Source organism: Schistocerca cancellata, chromosome 2 (assembly GCF_023864275.1).
Source record: "Schistocerca cancellata isolate TAMUIC-IGC-003103 chromosome 2, iqSchCanc2.1, whole genome shotgun sequence".
Classification (NCBI taxonomy): Eukaryota; Metazoa; Arthropoda; class Insecta; order Orthoptera; family Acrididae; genus Schistocerca; species Schistocerca cancellata.
The window spans coordinates 800,329,540-800,351,931 of record NC_064627.1 but is presented as its reverse complement, the minus strand read 5'-3'; the positions used below and the strand labels follow the sequence as shown (position 1 = coordinate 800,351,931).

At 39.0% G+C, this 22,392-nt stretch overlaps 1 protein-coding gene across 1 annotated transcript in view; it reads right to left on the bottom strand.

Annotated features, from left to right (window-relative positions):
* LOC126162660 (vacuolar protein sorting-associated protein 11 homolog) overlaps positions 1 to 22,392 on the bottom strand; it is a 202,161-nt gene that overhangs the window by 133,938 nt on the left and 45,831 nt on the right. The window contains exons 4-5 of the mRNA XM_049919301.1: positions 20,634 to 20,832; positions 359 to 525 (exon numbers count right to left, since the gene is read on the bottom strand). Coding sequence (XP_049775258.1) covers positions 359 to 525; positions 20,634 to 20,832 — 366 coding nt within the window. The remainder of the gene's footprint in view (positions 1 to 358; positions 526 to 20,633; positions 20,833 to 22,392) is intronic.

Here is a 22,392-nt window from a genome sequence, read left to right as displayed (position 1 = left end):
TTGTGCCTTCGATCCACTTCTACTTGATGCTAAATCATCTCTTCTCTTATACATATTATTTTCCATACTGTGCTTTCCATCTTTACATAAAACGATAAAGAATGTTCATTTTCTCTTGTTCCCAGAAGAGATTTATGATGTCTTCTACAAACACAAAATGAAGCATTGTCTTTTCTAAAAGTTAGTTCCAGTTACAAGTTTCTGTAAACAGCTCTTTCTGCCATGAAAGAAGGATTATATCATTCTATGCTGCAGTATTCTAACACAGAATGGGAGAAAGAGCTGATCGCACACAGAACAATTTTTTAATGTAATTACTAGTATTAAGTACAAAATTGTAGAAGACAATTATAGTTACCTTCTGCTCTTTATCCCTCACAGTGATATTGTACAAAAATAAGGAATTCGTTGTAACAACAAACAAATGACTTAATTTTGATGTAGTTCGAAAAGCCAAGCCTGTTACTGTTGCATTTCCATCCTTCAGTACTTTTGTTTTATTTGTACGCTCTCTTGTTATGTCACCTGCAAAAAATTTGCAGACAGTGAGACTTGTTAGTTCCTGAGTAACACATACAGGAATTTTTTTTCACTGTGTACACTCATTTACACCGCTGGCCATTAAAATTGCAACACCAGGAAGGATAGTAAATAACAAAATACTATGTATTGTACATATTAGGTGCTACTCAAAATATCCGAGAACTTCATTGCACTGGTTGAACCAGTAACAGTACGACATTCTGCCACTAGATATCTTGAGGTACACATCTTAGTTTCTGGGACAAAAAGTTGCATCATCTTTGGTGCTTGCAGCTGCGAGTTGCAATGGTGTGTGAGAAGACATCTTCCAATGCTTCTGCGAACTGTGATATGGATAACGTGAATGAGCAACAGATTTGCATCAAATTCTGTTTCAAGTTGAAGAAAACTATAGCTGAAACCCACCACATGCTAACAGAGGCATTTGGTGAGAGTGCACTGCGTCAAACAAGAACATTTGAGTGGTTCAAGCACTTCCCATGCAAATGGCCAGATTTGTGGAGAAAGCAAGACTGATTGGTGCATCATGGCAACACATGTGCACACACTTCACTTGTGAAGGAATTCCTGGTCAACAATAATAGGACAACAGTCTCCAACCTCCCTAGTCACCAGCTATAGCCCATATGACTTCCATCTGTTCCTCAAGACGAAAATCGCGTTGAAAGGGCGACGTTTTGACTCGACTGAAGACATCCGAGTGGAACTGCAACAAGTCTTTCATCCTCCAGTCTTCCAGGAGTGCTTCCAAAAATGATAACAATGCTGGGATTGTTGCATATAAGCCACAGATGACTACTTAGGTGACAGAGGTCATTAGGATACAAGTATAGTTTTCTGATTTTTACAATGAAATTCTTGGATATTTTGGGTAGCACCTCATAGACATTATACTATGAAGAACACATGATTAAATATGTAGGTGATTTGCGGGATAGAAGCAAGAAAATTCATTGCTCAGAACTGCCACCTGTAGCAGCGACAATGGCTCTAACCCCAATGGGCAATGAGTTAAACTTAGCTTGGATGACAAAAAGATCGGTGTGTCATTCCACACTGCTTCAACTCTGTGCCAAAGCTTGTTAATTGTAGTGGCTGAAGCGTGGTGGTGCGCTTGTTTCTCAGCAAACCCATGTTTTCAATGGGTGAGAGATCTGGAGAATGTGTTGGTCGAGACAAGAGTCGAACACCCATTATATCAAGGAAAGTCAGGGTGGCACAGGCACAGACACAGCCACAGGAGACCTTCAAGATATGGCATAGCTACCAGCCTTAACATAACAGAAACATAACTCCTGCAGGCCCAGTTATGGGAACCCAACGGCACCCCACATCCAGGTGCTGAGTCCATATGACAAAGATGAAAAATGCAATCTGGAAATGTTTCTTCTCCTTGGAGCCTACATACATGGTTACATGTATCATGATACTGTAAGGAGAACCAGGACTCATCTGAAAAGACAAAGATGTGTAATTCCTGTAACCAGAGTTGTTATTGGGTGTACTACTGTTGGCGTTACTCTGTGCTGCCATGTCAATGGAAGCCGCAACAATGGTTGGCATGCTGACAGTTCACGGTGCTTCAGACTACACTGCACTATCTGTGTGAATGTTTGTCTCATTGCAAACAGGACCATTTTCAGACTCAAGGTATGAGACGAGGCAGTTTGATCCTGTATGGCAGAGCAAGCAATGTGTGTGTCCTCTCGGGCACTGTCATGTGGGGTGGTTGAGATCCTGCATGGCACTGATTACGGCCCTCATGAACCCATGGCTTCCATGTTCACATGACAGTCATGGGAAGGTGACCAACACAAGCAGAAATATTGCAGAATGATAAACCACCATCCTGAAAGGTCACGATCGTGCCCCTGTCAAATTCAGACGTATGCTAATACATATTTGTTATTCTTACACAAGCGATAACATGATCTTCTCACTGATAACCAATATTCAAATGTAAGAAATCTACTCACCAAGCAGCAGCAGGGGAATACACATATAAGAGGCATTAAAATTTTGCAAGTTTTCGGAGCCAGTGGCAGACATACAAACAGATCAGTGGTACAGCCATGGGAACCAGGATGGCTTCTTTGTATGCTAACCATTTCATGGGCCACTTGAAACGGGCTTTCATTCAGCTGCTTGTTTGGTATCGAAACATTGATGACATCTTTTCCATATACAGACTGAAGATGAGGCTGACCAGTTACAATGCTTGGTATCTTTAAATACATTCTCCCTATTAAATTTCGCAGTGCCCTATTCTGAAAACCACGCCCCTTTCCTTGACATTGACCTCATCCTCATTAAGGTTTAGCTGCACACTTCTGTTCACATTAAACCTGCTAATAAACAACAGTACTTACATTTTGACAGTTGCCATCCTTTCCAGTCAAATGTTCCTTCCCTTAAAGCCTTGGGATTCAAGGCAAACATATTTTTTCATTGCAGACTCTTTACGAGACACCACCATTCTCACCTCAACCTTCAATGAATATAATTGAGTACACCACTTCTCACTCAGTATTTTATTGGTCTTGAATGTATTAATCAGCTACTTTGACAAGGCTATGACTTCCTAAAATCGTGCCCTGAAATGATGTCCATTCTGTCTGACATTTTTCCCGTGACACCTAGAGTAGCTTTTTGTCACCCTCTCAATCTCCTCAATATCTTTTCAGACCCTATGCTCCTTCTGCACCCATCACCCTATCCTTTGGCTCTTAGCCCTGGAACTGGCCCCATGCACCATCCTACCACCACCTATACCAGCTCTGTAACTGGCGAAACACACACTATCAAAGGTAGAGCCAACTGCGAAATGACATGTCATATACCACATGTCGTGTAACACAGTTACTTTTACAATGGCATGACCACCACCAAGTTATCAGTTAGGATGAATGGGCATAGGCAGAGGATGTATACTGGCAACTTACAATAACCTGTCAGAGAATGCATTACAACATGACGGATGTGACCACAAAGCATGTTTCACCACATGTGCCATCTGGATTCTTTCCCTAGACACCAATTTCCTACAACTCTGCAGGTGGGAACCAGCACTACAACATGTCCTTGGTTCGCGCCATCCACCTGGCCTTAATTATAACTGTCTATACATTTCAGTTTGAATACCTGGGCATTAGTAAATAAATTAGTTGCACGTCTTATTAGCCATCCCTTCTGTGACTTAACAGGTTGTCTAGAGGTTGAAACTCCTTGTCAGTTGTATGATGGGTATCAGTGTCCATAGTAAATAGGTCTCTGTTGGGTACATGAAAAATATAACACACTGAAACGTGGTCTACCTGAAACACTCTCATACAGCCATGGCCTCTCTTCCATCTAGCTATGTTTAAAGTTAAAGTACATGAAAAGTACCTGTCATCCATCTTTAAGCTCTCAGGTTTTCAAATCTTGTCTGGTACAGTCACCAACAATCAGTCTTTCCTTCTCATTCCGTTTGATAAGTCTCCCCTGACCCAGGGTTCTGGGCACCTTTTCTGAACTCTACCCCTTTTCCTAAACCTCATTAGTCCTCAATCTTTACCCCTCTTCCTTTTCCCCAACCCTTCTGCCAGAAGAAGGAGCCAATGGCAAACTTTAATATCTTTTATATGTGAGTTCTCCTACTGCTGCTTAATGAGTAGATTTTTTTATCTATCCAATTACATCATATTTTCAAAACCTGATTTTTTTGTTGTTGCAACATTCAAATGTGATTTTTGTATGAGAAACCTTCTGTGCATATGCAGAATGTAGATTACATTAACCCCCCCCCCCCCCCTCCACACACACACTTTGTGCAGTTGCAATGAAATGATCATTACTTGCATAATCAAGCATGTAGTAAACTTACCGTATGTCAATCAGATTTTTGTTGCATGTTGCCTTCATGATGTTGCAGTTTTAGTGGCCAAATGATAAACTTCATTAGATCTGAATGTTTTTATTTAGGAAAATGCAATACAATTTATAAGTATCTCAAATTAGCATATCCCTTTTAAGTATTTTTCTCACATTTCAGGAAGATGAATGATGATAATGCAACTGCCTTCTCTCTCACACACAAAAATTATTACAGATGTTTTACTCTTGACAATTAACCAAAGAAGCATAAGAAAACCTAGTATATTTCATGTACTGATGGGATTCCACTCATTTTATTAATGTACTCACTCAAACAATATCCAGCTATCAACAACAAACAGCTTTTGATAGTTTAAAAATGAATTTTTGTATCGTGACAATGAATCAAACCAGGATTGTACAATAATGTGATAAATTATAGCTGTATTAAGCAATGTTAAGTATACTTTGTGTAGAACACAAGAGCTATTGATCAAACAATGATCTTCAAATCAAAATCAATTAAATATTTCAGTTAACAGTTTAATTAAGATTTGTTATCTGATGTCCCAAAGTACAGTTAATTAATTAATTAATAGCATCTGTCATATCCATTACAATGCACACCCTTTCACAATGTGGAATGAATTTGGGTACAAAAGGACAGATGAAGTAGCTACAAGAGGCTATTTAAGAAAATGACCATGACTACAAATAATATGCTACGATTTAATTGTGCTACACAAAATTTTGAAGTGTGTGTGTGGGGGGGGGGGGGGGTGATCATAACAATCCACTAATTAATTTATGTTTATCCACTAGAGCTGTTTAAAGTTTGTATGGGTACTTTGGTAAATCTCAATTTCATGTACTTGAACTTTAAACATAGCTAGATGGAAGAGAGGCCATGGCTGTAACTTAACAACTCAAGAGTGTGTTTCAGGTAGACCACATTTCAGTGTGTTATATTTTTCATGTACCCAACAGAGACCTGTTTACTATGGACACTGATACCAATCATACAACTGACAAGGAGTTTCCACCTCTAGACAACCAGTTAAGTCACAGAAGGGGTGGCTAATAAGACATACAACTAATTTATTTATTAATGTCCAGGTATTTAAGCTGAAATGTATAGACAGTTATAATTAAGGCCTTTAAAGGAGACTGACATAGTGGTAAATTTCATGGTATTTCCTACATGCACTTGAAGGAAAACTTAAGGAATATATTGATGGTTCCAGAACTGTGATTTCACTAACAGAAAAGCTGCATGCCACATATGTAAGTTCAGATTCAGAGACTTAATTTCCCACTGACCACATACAATGAATAGTTTTTCTCAGTGATAGGAAGTTACATTTGCAATCAAAGCATTAAAATTAATATTCATTTCACATGTGCTCATACAAATTATGTATCTTATACACAGCTAAATCTTAAATATTAGTATCGACATTGTCCGTATCATAGAACTGTATAATATTATATTTATTTTGAATTTTTTAAATGGCAAGGATCAAATAGCAAGAGGAAACTCATTAAAGATTTTGAGGACATTCACTTTATGGGAGTTCCCTGTCACTGGTAGACTGTGCCTTTGAATTTAAATGTTTGTCTCATTTCTAGTGTCATGTTTGTGAATTGTTTCCTGATAAAATATTCTCTAATGCTGTTCTTGACACAGAGCGCAGACTCACAATATAAAGATTCACAGCCTGAAAGAGGGTGAATATGTCATATGGAGATACTTATTACTGACCATATCTCTTAGTTTCCAAATGAGGTAGGACACTAATGAAATCTTTTTACAAACTTGGTTGATGTGGCTCTCCTAATTGAGCTTGGTGTCAACATGTATTGCTAAGACTCTGACACATTTATTTTCTAAGTTCTTAGACAGTCCTAACATAAGCTTTTGGGTTTTGTCTGGATTGCAAACAAATTTATTGGCTGCAGACCAATTTACAACAATGTCAACAGTTTCTTGTGTAATCTTATCGAGAGTTGGAATGTCATGATGTGGAGTAAAGTTGTACCATCAGCATAACAATTTACAGACTGGGGTACACAATGGGGCAGGTCATTTACACACACAATGAAAAATAAGGACCGAAGTACAGAGCCCTATGGAATATCCAAACCAATTTTTACTAAGGGGTAATGTCTATTTCGTTGTTCAGGTAGGAAGAAATTGCAGTTAACATAGATTTCTGTGAACTATAATACTCCAATTTTGTTAGAAATTAGTAAATTTTGGGTCACATGCTGTGATGCAATAGTTGTAAAACTGTCACGAGATACGGTAAAAACAGTGAGATGATAAACACAGTATTTGGAATTGTAAAGCTAGGTTCCACAAGTTTTTGGAAAATAAAATGATATAGATCGAAAGGTTGTCTATTTATAAGGCCAAAAAGGCCATCAAAATAATAAATCTTGTAAGTGATCCAGACAGTATTTCTTTCTTTATACCAACAGTAGTCATGGTTTCCCTAAAACATCACTTCTTCAATTACAGTCATGCAGAGAAGTTATTTGGTCATTAAAAATGTCATACATGGGCAAAAGTTGACTGCACCTAAGTGCTTGCAGGAAGGGCCTTAACTACACCTTAGTGTCAATAAAGGAAACAAATCAGGGCGCATCTAAGTGTCAAATCCACACATTTAAACCATAACCATAAGGTGACAATCTTGAGGTAGCTTTACACTGAAGTGACAAAAGTCATGGACTCAACAAATCACTGGAAGTCCCATGCAGAAATACTAAGCCATGTTCCCTCTACAGCCATCTACAACTGCAAAAGTATCTTACTAGGGATTGTGTACCATTTCTTTGGGATGTGATCATGTTAGTAGATAGGTCTCTATGTTTCCTATGTGTTGTATATGTGTCAACTATGCCATGGCTGCGTTTTTCGACACGTCTGCCATAATGACCAACTGCCACTGATATTAACTGCCAGTCCTCTATTGTAGGCAAGGTTATATATTGATAAATGGGAGTGTTTATTAATGACTGCACCAGTTTATTGTCAGAGACAACTAAACATACAAACTATCTAGTTACTGTAACTGGAATTATTAGAACCCTCAAATGGAATGTAGAACTCTGATATAATGGAATATGAAAAGCTCTTCCTGCAAAAGTTAACTTCCAATAACTAAGTCTGCCACCTGACGTACATACAAGTCTAAGAGTTCATCTAAGAAGTCTGTATTTACCAACTTATCTATCAAGATGACTTCCTTCAGGTCCACTGTACTGGCAGCAATACTGCCCATTGACTTCTGTAGACAGTGTCTGATTCATTTATTAGCTTGAACTCCTACAGTTGACTGATTGTATCCAGTGGAGCTGGTTATTTTGTCACACAGATGAGTACACTTAGACTGCATGCCGGTCAGGTTGATGAGCTGCTTGCTCATTGGCTCTCCTCTTAATGTGATGTCTTCTGATTGCTGATTGGCATCTGCGGAAGGCATGGAAAAGTAGTTCCAATGACCATAGTGTCCTCTTGAGGCAGCCTTAGCTGTCAGCCTTCCCAGACAGCTGTAGCTGCTGGTTCTGCAACCAGTAAAACTGGACTGTGCAGAGGGATGTCGTCCGATGGGCGCCAAAGGGCATAACACTACGGAATGTCTTTTTCTTTATTTTTGCATGAGCTGACCCCTCAATTATGTCCCATAATTGTTCGATCAGATTCATGTCATGAAATCTGGGTGGAGAGCAAATCATTTGATCAAACTGTCCAGAATGTTCTTCAAACCACTCACAAACAACTGTGGCCCGATGACATGTTAGGGAACTGAAGTCTATGAATGGCTGCAAATGGTCTCCAAGACGTCAAACATAACCATTTCCAATCAATGGTCAGTTCAGTTGGAACAGAGGACGCAGTCAATTCCATGTAAATACAACCCCACACCATTATAGAGCTACCACCAGCTTGCACAGTTCCTCGTTGACAACTTGGGATCGTGGCTTTGTGGGGTCTGCCCCACATTCAAACCCCACCATCAGTTCTTACCAACTGAAAGTGGGACTCATCTGACCAGGCCACGGTTTTCCAGTTGTCTTGGGTCACACCAATATGGTCACGATCCCAGAAGAGGTGTTGCACGTGATATTGTGCTCTTAGGAAAAGCACTCACATCAGTCTTCTGCTGCCACAGCCCGTTAACATCGTACATTCCACATTGATTTCTGTGGTTATTTTCTGCAGTGTTGTTTGTCTATTAGAACTGACAACTCTATGCAAACACTGCTGCTCTCAGTCATTAATTAAAGGCCATAAGCGACTGCACTGTCCATGGTGAGAGGTAACCTTGAAATTTGGTATTCTAGGCACACTTTTGGCACTGTGGATATCAAAATATTGAATTCCCTAACAATTTCTGAAATGGAATGTCCCATACTTTTAGTTCCAGCTATTACTCCGTATTCAAAGTCTGTTAATTCCCATCTTGCAGAATAATCATGTCGGAAATCTTTTCACATGAGAACAAATGACAGCTCCACCAACACACTGTCCTTTCATGTAATGTGCATGTGGTACTAATGTTATCTGTATATGTGTACATCGCTATCCCAAGACTTTTGTCACTTCAGTGCATAGTGAGCAAATATGGATCGGCTGCTTACTAACTCACACATCAGAGAGTGAGGAAACTCTAAGACCAACCACATGCATTATGGGTCAAACAAAGAATGAACAGCTGCTAAATGATAATATCAGCGTGAAGAGTCAACTGCACATTATCAGCAAGAGAACATCATATATATACACTGAGATTTGACAACAGTAGGGCCAGGGCTAAGACTGTTGTGAGTATAGGTCTGCAAAAGTTCAACACGGTTCATATGCACTGTCAAACTCTTAGGTCTCTGGCAAGCCAGTGTACTGCAGGTGGGATTGTAAGAAGCCTTACTGGGATGTGCACACTCCAGGGACGTCACTATTCTGACCTGAGTGAAATAAGATTGGGAATAATGGACTGAGGTAATTCAAGCAATGGTTTCAGGCTATGCAGATCATCCAGTTACATCTTTTCTACGCAAAATTTGATGAAAGAGACAAAACAAATATCCTAGAAACATAACTGCTTCTACAACCATTTCTTTGAGAACAAAAAATTGCATAACTTTAGGATCCAAAGATTATTGTTGTTGTTGTTGTCTTCAGTCCTGAGACTGGTTTGATGCAGCTCTCCATGCTACTCTATCCTGTGCAAGCTGCTTCATCTCTCAGTACTTACTGCAACCTACATCCTTCTGAATCTGCTTAGTGTATTCATCTCTTGGTCTCCCTCTACAATTTTTACCCTCCACGCTGCCCTCCAATGCTAAATTTGTGATCCCTTGATGCCTCTGAACATGTCCTACCAACCGGTCCCTTCTTCTTGTCAAGTTGTGCCACAAACTCCTCTTCTCCCCAATTCTATTCAAAACCTCCTCATTAGTTATGTGACCTATCCATCTAATCTTCAGGATTCTTCTGTACCACCACATTTTGAAAGCTTCTATTCTCTTTTTGTCCAAACTATTTATCGTTCATGTTTCACTTCCATACATGGCTACACTCCATACAAATACTCTCAGAAACGACTTCCTGACTCTTAAATCTATACTCGATGTTAGCAAATTTCTCTTCTTCAGAAACGCTTTCCTTGCCATTGCCAGTCTACATTTTATATTCTCCCTACTTTGACCATCTTCAGTTATTTTGCTCCCCAAATAGCAAAACTCTTTTACTTCTTTAAGTGTCTCATTTCCTAATCTAATTCCCTCAGCATCACCTGACTTAATTCGACTACATTCCATTATCCTCATTTTGCTTTTGTTGATGTTCATCTTATATCCTCCTTTCAAGACACTGTCCATTCCGTTCAACTGCTCTTCCAAGTCCTTTGCTGTCTCTGACAGAATTACAATGTCATCGGCGAACCTCAACATTTTTATTTCTTCTCCATGGACTTTAATACCTACTCCAAATTTTTCTTTTGTTTCCTTTATTGCTTGCTCAATATACAGATTGAATAACATCGGGGATAGGCTACAACCCTGTCTCACTCCCTTCCCAACCGCTGCTTCCCTTACATGTCCCTCGACTCTTATAACTGCCATGTGGTTTCTGTACAAATTGTAAACAGCCTTTCGCTCCCTGTGTTTTACCCCTGCCACCTTCAGAATTTGAAAGAGAGTATTCCAGTCAACATTGTCAAAAGCTTTCTCTAAGTCCACAAATGCTAGAAATGTAGGTTTGCCTTTCCTTAATCTATTTTCTAAGATAAGTCGTAGGGTCAGTATTGCCTCACGTGTTCCAACATTTCTGCGGAATCCAAACTGATCTTCACCAAGGTTGGCTTCTACTAGTTTTTCCATTCGTCTGTAAAGAATTCGCGTTAGTATTTTGCAGCTGTGACTTATTAAACTGATAGTTCAGTAATTTTCACATCTGTCAACACCTGCTTTCTTTGGGATTGGAATTATTATATTCTTCTTGAAGTCTGAGGGTATTTCGCCTGTCTCATACGTCTTGCTCACCAGACGGTAGAGTTTTGTCAGGGCTGGCTCTCCCAAGGCCGTCAGTAGTACCAATGGAATGTTGTCTACTCTCGAGGCCTTGTTTCGATTCAGGTCTTTCAGTGCTCTGTCAAACTCTTCACGCAGTATCGTATCTCCCATTTCATCTTCATCTACACCCTCTTCCATTTCCATAATATTGTCCTCAAGTACATCGCCCTTATATAGACCCTCTATATACTCCTTCCACCTTTCTGCTTTCCCTTCTTTGCTTAGAACTGGGTTTCAATCTGAGCTCTTGATATTCATACAAGTGGCTCTCTTTTCTCCAAAGGTCTCTTTAATTTTCCTGTAGGCAGTATCTATCTTACCCCTAGTGAGATAAGCCTCTACATCCTTACATTTGTCCTCTAGCCATCCCTGCTTAGCCATTTTGCACTTCCTGTCCACTTCCTGTCGATCTCATTTTTGAGACGTTTGTATTCCCTTTTGCCTGCTTCATTTACTGCAGATAGGATATTTCAATTGGAAGAGGAGTTAAATATATATATAATGGAACATAGTACCTTTATGAGACGTGTGACTACAGCCTAAAGGCCAAACATAATTGGCATGCATTGATGAGCAAATTATTATGACAAGCTGCTTAATTGCATATTGGTCTACCTTTGGTACATAATACAGCAAGAATTTTGTGTGGTATGGATCCAACAAATCCTTGGTACGTTTCTGGAGGGATTGGCACCAGATGTCACAGGTCATGCAATTTCTATAAATATGGGCCAGTGGTTTGTCAGAATGAAGTTACTGCCTGATAGTGTCACAGACACGCTACATCGAATTCAGATAGGCAAATTTGTTGTTCCAGATGTCAAAGTACATTCACTATCATGCTCTTCAAATTACTGTAGCATGATTCTGGCCTTATGACATGGATACTTATTATCCTGCTAGAAGTTGCGATCACCATTAGGGAAGATGTGAAACATGAAGTGATGCTGGTGGGCTGAAATAATATTCGTGCAGTTGACGGTCGCAATGGTGCCATAGATTACTATTACAGGTCCCAAGGAAGCCCAGGTGAATGTACTCCATAGCATAATAATGCCCACACAGGCCTGCGACCACGGCACTGTGCTCGTTTTCAGCAGTCCTTCAGATGGATGATGACATAACTGGACACTACCATCAAACTTCTCTAAACAGGAATGTGATTCATCTGGCCAGGAAATATGTTTCAGTTGATACGCAGTCCAATCTCAATGGCCCTAGGCCCACTGCAACCATTACTGACAGTGTCACTGGGTCCCCACAGAAACATATAGGGGTTGTGTGTTGCAAAGCTGCATGTTCAACAATGTGCACTGAACAGTGTGGTCCAAAACACATGTGGCTGCAACAGTTGCCTGCACCTGTTGTCAGGTATGCCTCAGATCACCAACTATCCTGTTTTACAGAGTGGGCAAGCCTCCAAAATCCATGAAGAATGTATGTCCAGCACCTTGTTGTCTATTCTGTTTCACCATCCTTCAGCCATTTTCTATAGATGCTCACAATAGTAAGCATGCCACTTCTGCCACTGCAATTTCTGAGACACTTGTTCTCAGGTGCTGGGTCATGACAATTTGTCCTTTGCCAAAGTTGCTTAGACCAGTGTATTTCTCCATTTGCAGCCCACATCATTGCTAGAGTGATTTCCCATTCACCTCTGCTCTGCTTATTTACATTCTCGCATGAAGCAGTGTTCCATCTTGTTCTGATCAGGGACATAATGTTTTGGATCAATTGTTTGCGGTTAATTTCATAGTATTATGCCCTTCGGCACCCATCGGACGACATTCCTCTGCACAACCCAGTATTACCGGTTGCAGGAGCAGCCATTTGGGAAGGCTGACAGGCAAGGCCGCCTCAAGAGGACACTATGGTCGTTGGAACTACTTTTCCATGCCTTCCGCAGATGCAAATCAGCAACCGGAAGACATCACATTATGAGGAGACCTAATGAGCATGCAGCTCATAAACCTGTCCGGTAGCATCCAATCATGCAGTCTAAGTGTACTCATCTGTGTAACAAAATAACCAGCTACACTGGGACACAATTAGTCAACTGTAGGAGTTCAAGCTAGTAAGAGAATCAGATACTGTCTACAGAAATCAATGGGCAGTATTGCTGCCAGAACAGTGGTCCTGAAGGAAGTCATCTCGGAAGATAAGTTGGTAAATACAGACTTCTAAGATGAACTCTTAGACTAGTATATACGTCAGGTGGAAGACTTAATTATTGGAAGTTAACTTTTGCAGGAAGAGCTATTTATATTCCATTATATCAGAGTTCTACATTCCATTTGAGGGTTCTAATAAATGTAGTTACAGTAACCAGATAGTTTGTAAGTTTTGTTGTCTCTGACAATACACCAGTGCAGTCATTAATAAACACTCCCATTTATCAATATATAAACTTGCCTACAATAGAGGACTGGCAGGTTATATCAGTGGCAGTTGATCGTTATGGCAGACGTGTCGACAAACACAGCCACGGCATAGTTGACACATATACAACACACAGGGAAACATTGAGACCTATCTACTAACATGCTCACATCCCAAAGAGGTTGTAGACAATCGCTGTTAAGATACACCGACTCTGATAAATGACAGAAAACTCCACTATAACATGATAACTAGGGTTTTAATGTAAAAGTAGAAGAAAACTAAAGAATGATTCTTAAGTAGAAAGACTCTAGATATGATAAAGAGGCAATACATTAATAAAATTTGCAGAGATGAACAATAAATTTATTCTTAACACAATAATCAAGAAGATAAACAAAAAATGGACTCAGAAACGACAAAACTGAACTAAGAATTAAATTGTTTGAATTTTATTAAACATTAAAGGAACTGTATAGGATATAATAGTCTTAAAAAATTTCCTGAAGCATCTCTGTAACACTTACGTGTCTGTCTGAACGTACCAGTAACACACCTAACAGCCTGCCTCTGAATTGCTTCAATGTTGTGCTGCCACCTGACCTGGTATGGATCCCAAACACTTGAGCAGCACTCAAGAACAGGTCACACTAGTGTCCTAAATGCAGTCTCCTCTACAGATGAACCACTCTTTCCTAAAATTCTCCCAATAAACCGAAGTTGACCATTCACATTCCCTGTCACAGTTCTCATATCCTTGTTCCTTTTTATACCACTTAGCAACATTACACCCGATATTTAAATAATTTAACTGCATCAAGCAGGACACTAGTAATACTGGAGCCAAACATTACAGGTTTGTTCTTCCTCCTAATCAGCATTAGCTCATATTTTTCCACATTTTCAGCTAGCTGCCATTCATCACACCAACTAGAAATTTTGTCTAAGTTGTCTTGTATCTTCTTACACAGACACAACTTCGACACTTTACCGTACACCAAAACATCAGTAGCAAAAAACCACAGATTGCTGCACAATCTGTCTACCAAATCATTTATGTATATAGAGAATAACAAAGTCCTATCACACTCCCCTGTGGCACTCCTGACGATACCCTTGTCTCTGATGAACACTCGCCATCAAGGAAAACATACTGGGTTCTATTACTTCAAATGGTTCAAATGGCTCTGAGCACTAGGGGACTTAACATCTGAGGTCATCAGTCTCCTAGAACTTAGAACTACTTAAACCTAACTAACCTAAGGACATCACACACATCCATGCCCACGGCAGGATTTGAACCTGCAACCGTAGCAGTAGCGCGGTTCCGGACTGAAGTGCCTAGAACCTCTTCTATTACTTATGAAGCCTTGGAATCACTCACATACCTGTGAATTTATTCCATATGCTTGAACCTTCGTTAACAGCCTGCAATGGAGCACCATGTCAAAATATGGGATCTGCCTGCTGCCCTTCATCCATAGTTCACAGTATATCATATGAGAAAAGGGCAAGCTGAGTTTTGCACAAGTTATGCTTCCTAAAGCCATGATGATTCTCAGAAATAAGCTATTCAGTCTCAAGAAAGTTTAATATAGTTGAACTGAGAATATGTTCAAGGATTCTACACCAAACCAAAAATAAGGATATCGGCCTGTAATTTTGCAGGTCCAAGTCAGTTGGGACTTTGTGCTGGGCGAAAGACTCATGATAAATGCAGGCTAGGTAAGGGGCCAGTGCCGTAGAGTACTCTTTGTGAAACCTAACTGGGATTCCATCCAGACCTACCATCTTTCAGTTGTTTCTCTACGCCAGGGATGCTTATTACACTGTTGTCCATATGGGAGTCTGTCGCAAGGTCAAACGACAGTACGTTTGCATGATTCTCTTGTGTGAATGATTTCTTGAATGTGAAATTTAAAACTTTGGTTTTCGTTTTGCTGTGGGGCCGAATGGAAGCCTTAGACCCACTTATTGATTTTACATAGGCCCATAATTTTCTTGGGTTCTCTGCCAGGTCTTTTGCTAAGGTGTGACAGTGGTAGTTGTTGTATGCTTCACGCATAGATCTTTTCACAGATGCAAGGATCTTACTAACCTTCGCTTACCATCATTTGTGTGTTCTCTTTCAAATCAAGAGTGCAACAGCCTTTGCTTCCTCAGCATCTTCCAAATTTCGTTATTAAACCATGGTGGGTTTTTTCCATCCTTTATCCACTTACTAGGCACATAACTCTCCAGACCAAAATTTACAATCTGCTTAAACTTTGCCCATAATTCCTCTACACCCATCTTACTTGAACTAAGTGAAGTCAGTTCACTATGTGAGATGCTAACAACTGCTTATCTGCTCTACCTAGCAGAAACACTCTCCTAGCTCTCTTGACTGATTATGACATCATGACTGCAAATTCCCATTTTTATATTGACATTGTTGATAAGGTCCGGGGTATTTGTAGCTACAAGGTCTAAGATATTTCCACTACAGGAGGTCTACCAAGCTAGCTGATCAAGCCAGCCTTCAGAAAATGCGTTCAAAAGTATTTTACATGACTGTTTGTTAGTAAACACCCCCCCCCACAGCGGATCTATAGACATCCCAGTCTATACTCCATACACTAAAGTTGCCTCCGACTGTAATCGGCTCCACAAAGGATGGTGGTTCGTGCAGGTCAAGAAACAGACAGGGACTTCATTGTTGTCGGTTCCAGGTGAGAGTTGTGGTACGCTCATACATGTGCTTTGTGCTTTATACAAATTAAGTGTCTCACTAGCTTGCATAGAATTTGTTGCTTACCAGCACCATCAGCCATGACGACTCACAACAAATTGAATAAAAACTGAGTAAATAACACTCTATCACGTTTAATACAAACACATTACCAACACAGTACTCAGAACACTACTGAATGCTCATTGGATGTCTGAGAATGTGTGGCATAGGTGCGCAAAATGATCCTAAATTCAGCCGCCATCATTGGTGACTCCAACTTTAGTATTGCATCATCCACATCATCCCAATACACTGCGTAAAGTGACTATCAAGAGTTTCCTGCTTGGGATGAAGTGAATATTAAGCATGTTTACCAAAAACTAAGTTTTTTCTTTTCCTGTCCATAGTATTCATGGTACCATGTATCACATTTTTTGCTATCCAGACCCAAAATCGACTGCTATTGTGTTCAACGGAGGACCTGCCACAAAATCCACACACATCTGGATCCAGATTTGTTCAATCAAGGCTTTTTTTTCACTTCAGAAGACTTAGGAGAAAAAGACAATCCTTTCTCAATCTCAATGTTTTGTATTCTTTTACGAATTGCAAATATTTCTGCCCTGCTTCAGCTCATGTTCTTAGACAACAGTACCGGTACGCTTCTTACTGCATGTGACTCCTCTCTATTTTCACCTTCTATAGTTGGCTGATGAAGCTAGTCACTACTGCTGTTCCAGAAATCAACTTCACTCAAAAAATTGCCAGTCAGTCTCAAGGGAAGATTCTCGTCCCTCTGGAAACTCCTATGGCATTTAGGACTGTAGCATAATATATCCAGCCTTCTTTCAAGAGAGACCCAAAGTGCATTTTCACTGACAGCTAGTGTGGATGGTTGAACACTCACTGATGGCACACTGCTTATGTGTTCATAGGCTTGAATACTGCCTTGTCATAAGGCTGGAGTTGAAAGGCACAGAGTCGCAACTCATGTTCAATATGACAATCAAGAACAATGATCAATATTGCATCAGTGTGGCTATTAACTCCACGTCCCACTGGCTTTAATTAAAAAATAAAATAAAATAAAAATAGTTTACCCACGCAAAAATATGCTTCTCTGTTTATATAGCCTGAGTCTGCCATACGGACGTCAGATCCTGTTAGAAATCCACTACAGAAGTCACTTTTAAGCTTGATTGCTTTCCTTATGTGTCACACAAACAGTGTGCCTTTGCAGTTTAGTACAAATGACTCAAGCAGGAAGATGGTTATTGAGAGCAAGTCCCACCAATGATGGACATCCTCTCGCCTTTCACTGGCATATTATATTCTAACAGCACTGATTCTAAAAGGTCGCTGAATTTGTTGAGATTTTCTTTGTCAACCCAGAATTTTTGGGCTGTGAAATCTCCACAGTGTTCTTAGCCTCGATGTCCACTGGGACCATATTCATCTAACAAGTTGTCCTTATGATTGTAAGACTATGGCCAACTGATGAAGGTCATTCACAGCAGTGGACTCCCATGCAACACAGCTAGAGGCCAGTCAGTCGTGAGGCAACTGAATTGAAGACTTACCTGATAAGACCATTCCCAGTGTCAACACTTGGACCAATACAAACTACTTCCAACAGGTGTCTTTCCAAGACTCAACAAGTAATAGAACATGACTGGAATAATTACCATTAAATAATAACTGCTGCGAAAAAGTGTTGAAATGGGTAAGCCTGATAATGTTGACATTATGCATGAATGTATATGCCCTGCTACACAACAACATAATTGAAAAAGGGGGGAAGAATCAGCAGCTGGATTTGTTGTTGTTGTGGACTTCAGTCCAGAGACTGGTTTGATGCAGCTCTCCATGCTACTCTATCCTGTGCAAGGTTCTTCATCTACCAGTACCTACTGCAACCTACATCCTTCTGAATCTGTTTAGTCTCTGTTTGGTCTTCCTCTGCGATTTTTATCCACCACACTGCCCTCCAATACTAAATTGGTGATCTCTTGATGCCTCCGAATACGCCCTACCAACCAATCCCTTCTTCTAGTCAACTTGTGTCACAAATTTCTCTTCTCTCCAGTTCTGTTCAATACCTCCCCATTAGTTATGTGATCTACCCATCTAATCTTCAGCATTCTTCTGTAGCACAACATTTCAAAAGCTTCTATCCTCTTCTTGTCTAAACTATTTATCGTCCATGTTTCACTTCCATACATGGCTACACTCCATACAGCTGGATTTACGTGCCAATAAATACAGTTGAAGATACGCGTCAGTGAGAACTGTGGTGTCGTGCAGCGTATTCCATCCAATACGATTCCATGATATTCTTTTGTGCAGGGGAAATGCATGAATGAAAGCAATTTGAGTACTTTAGAGCATACTAGTTTTACAAGGTGAATGTATGGTTGAAGATATTCTTCTCAATTCTTATTTTAAATACTGTTTCTAGAATTTTTAAACAGTCTTACCTAATGGACTGCTTGCAATCTGTCACTGACATACAAAAAGAGCAGAAGATTCAATAAAAAAATATTGCAATGTGTGCTTTTTCCAAGATCTGTACTGTTTCTGCCACCACACTGCACTAAGGTGATCTAGCAGACCTAGTCAATATGGGATTTTAGCATATATTTAAGTTCTTCTCAAATTTGTTTTCAAATACAGTTCCCAGAATTTTTTAAATAGTCTTACACAATGTACACTGCACATCGCATATCCAATCAATCAAATCACACAGTATTACGTTTTTTGCTAGTTATAATTAGCATTTCCACTTAGCTTCTACATTCATGTCCTCTGCAACTTTCAACTACAGTTTCCTTTGTAAGTTGAAGTAGTTATGTCCCTTGTGTATTCCACAGTGACCTGTTCTCAATCACAAGGCTTACAAGCTTCACTACATACACGACTGGTAGTTAAGTGCAAAATACACGCAGACACAAACGACAACTGACACACTCTTATCTAGACGATTGTGACAATAGTGATAACATCACAATAAAATGAAGTCCACATCCAGTAACTAGATCTACAAGTGTATTGGTGGATGTGTAAAGACAATCTTTGTCCATATAAAAGACTGTAAATGATCTGTACCTGAAGTGTTCTGAAATGTAAACACAAGATACAATAGACATCTCTTAAGAAGAGCAAGTGGACAACATTTCAGAGAAACTGTTTTTTCTCGAATGACATTTCAGCTAGTATAGAAGAAGCTGCACTGGTCATGGCTTTCTGCCAGTGGATTGCCATACAAATTAAGGCAAACACAAGAATCAATAAACAAATGTGGCTGAAAATTTTTTTACAAGCTAACTGGCATACACAACATGGAACACTTCAGTACTCACAGTTCTATCGATAGAAATTTTCCCACTAGAATGATTTTGAATGTACCAGCTGAGCAGCTGTCAAGTACAAGTAATAAACTGGTTTGTCAAATGTGACTGGCTGGATGCCGTGCACACTTGATCTGACACTTACTTAGAATTTTTTAAAGTTATGACCTACCGATGCAAGTGATACTGAATATAATTAACATATAGGTGTTAAACTATGGCCTGTATAAACACGATAACATGGCCTGAAAGTGACTATTGTTATTACAGACGGATGCATAATTCTGTAGCTATAAATCAATGTGTAATAATAAATATAAAAGAGTACAGGCATTGTGTTTGCTGGTGTCCACACTCAATAATTTGTTAATATTCAGAATCATGCGAGACAGTGGTGTAAATTGGCGAATTACAGCGCGTTGCCCAGAGAGAGTGATGTTGGAGCAATTGTGGAGTCAGGATTATCTACCACAGTCCCAACACAAATTATTAAGCATATTGACAATGAACATGGAAAATGTGCTTGTAATCTTGTAATGTACTGTCAATCAGTCCAATGATGAAGTGCATATGAAAGAAGGAGGGATGTGCTATTACCACCAGACAGGAATGTGGATGACAGGCCCAGAAGACTTATCACTTGATCTGTTTAATCCAATTGTCTTTCACAGCATGATCGAGGCTCACTGTTATCAGTTGAACTCTGCTAGTACCTGTAACCACTTTGCATAAATTATACTATAGTGTATCGTACAATGTGTGCCTCTATAGGTCAATAAAGAAACTGGAGTTCAAATTTTAGATTCTGAATAGCAGAGCGCTGTCCTGCTGTATAAAGCATTTCGTGACTATACTCAGTCCTGACATTAGTTAATAGTTTTAATTGTATTATTGCTTGTCTTATGTTCAAGAGATGAAACAACATAGGCAGTTAATAATGAAAATATAACATTTCAGAATTAACACCAGATAAGACATAGCACTACTTGAAATTTAATGATAAGGAAAGCTCAAGATGATGACTGTGTTTCGGCAGAAAAAGTTACAGCTGGAGGAAAAGTAATAAAAAAAACTTGCCAATTATTTATAGAATGTCTGTGGCAAAAGATAATAAACTAGAATAATCACACAATATTCTCTAGCCATACTTAAATTTTTTCTGATCACATATTCATTGTTTCCTTATTATAAGAAAAAATATATCTCTCAGTATTTACCTCTGTAAAGTATTACAGATCCATCATTGAAGCCAACAGCCATCAAATTCAAATTTTCATGAACACACAGTGCAGTAACATTTTCTGGCTTGTTGTTTGGTATTGCACGAGAAATTCGCACACATGTTGGATGGCCCTGCTTGTCTGTTTTGTCCAAATTCCATACTTTGATCACTGGATTAATGCCAGGCTCATCACTCTGAAAAGCAATCAGTCAGCAACATAACAGAGTAACCTACTTCACCATGTTGCTGAGAAACACATTTGCACCTTTAATTTTTGACAATGTAAAATGTGATAATTACAGCTGACGTCAGACCATAATTGAGAACAAACCTGAGAAAAATTAGATGATTAATATTAAAACTTTTAACTGCTTAAATGAGGAATTATAACATGAATGCTGCTGCAAAGAACCTTTGGAATATGATCTAATAATTATTAGCATATATCATATGCTAATTATTAGCATACACTGTACCCCTGTTATTCAGTCACATGCACATTTCCACACTAATCTGGAACTTTGCTGAGTAGCTTGCTGACAGAAACCCTGCATAAAGATGTCATTATTTGTGCTTACTTCTACGAAGGTATAAGAGCTGATAACAAATTTGGCATTTTCCTGAAGGCCTCATTATCTGCAACTAGCCTAATACTAAACTTCAGTACATATACCACAATAACAGCATCTACTGCAACATGTACAGGTAATATTCTAAGCAGTTTCAATTATGCCGCTACAGAAAAGTTAATTTTAGATTGGTGAATATATGAACATTCAGCCATTTTTTTCTCAGTGACAAATTTAGATAAAATCTAGACAGTGAAAAGGGTGTTACATATTTGTCTCAAAAGAGAATGAAGCTTCCCCAATATTCAGCAATCAACATTCAGTAAACACTAATTACAATGCTTCTGTATCAGAATTCATGAGATGTTTCCCTTTCATCAAAGTACATGACAAACCAAGTACAACAAACTTTTGTATAACTAAAGGCATCAAGATCTCTAACATTCGAAAGAAAACTGCACATGGAAGTAAAGAACAACCATGACGGAGAGCTTCTCATGTATGTAAACAAATGCACGAAAATATCTGACAGTGTTGTTAAACATGCAAATAAATGGTAAATGTAAATTCAACTCAAATGGTATAAACAAATCAAAATCTGTGTGGTGGATTGTCAACAGTGAAGTAGGTGGTGAGAAAAATTCCCATTTAAACCCTAAATTGGGAATTGAATGGCAAACTGTTACAAACTTCAGACAGATCTGTGAATAATTCAAGGGAAAATTATAATTTCAAATAAAACAGATGACTTATCTACTCATAACCTAAATTGCAACATGTTAATTTCAGTGATGTTTCCACTTTTTGTATATAATTCAGTATCTTACTTCAATAATTATATCCCGCCAGTATCACACATGAACAGGCAACAGCCATAAGATCAGTTGCAGAGTAATGTGAATTATCTCCTCATTTTCAAAAATTCATATCTTTGTTCACCGTCAGATATCAATGTTGAAATTTTTACAGTACATTGCTATCATAAAGATGTACAAACTGTGCAAAAATCATATTTTTATATTCAGTCCCACCTGAGATAACTAACCCCAAACTTTACAAAATTTGGAAATTTTCAAATTTCAAAAATTTATAAAAAATTAAGGAAACATTTGTAAGTGTTCTTGCTCTATATGAGGCTAGTAGTTTATGATATCTAAGTATAGGAAAAAATAGACTCTCATAAAT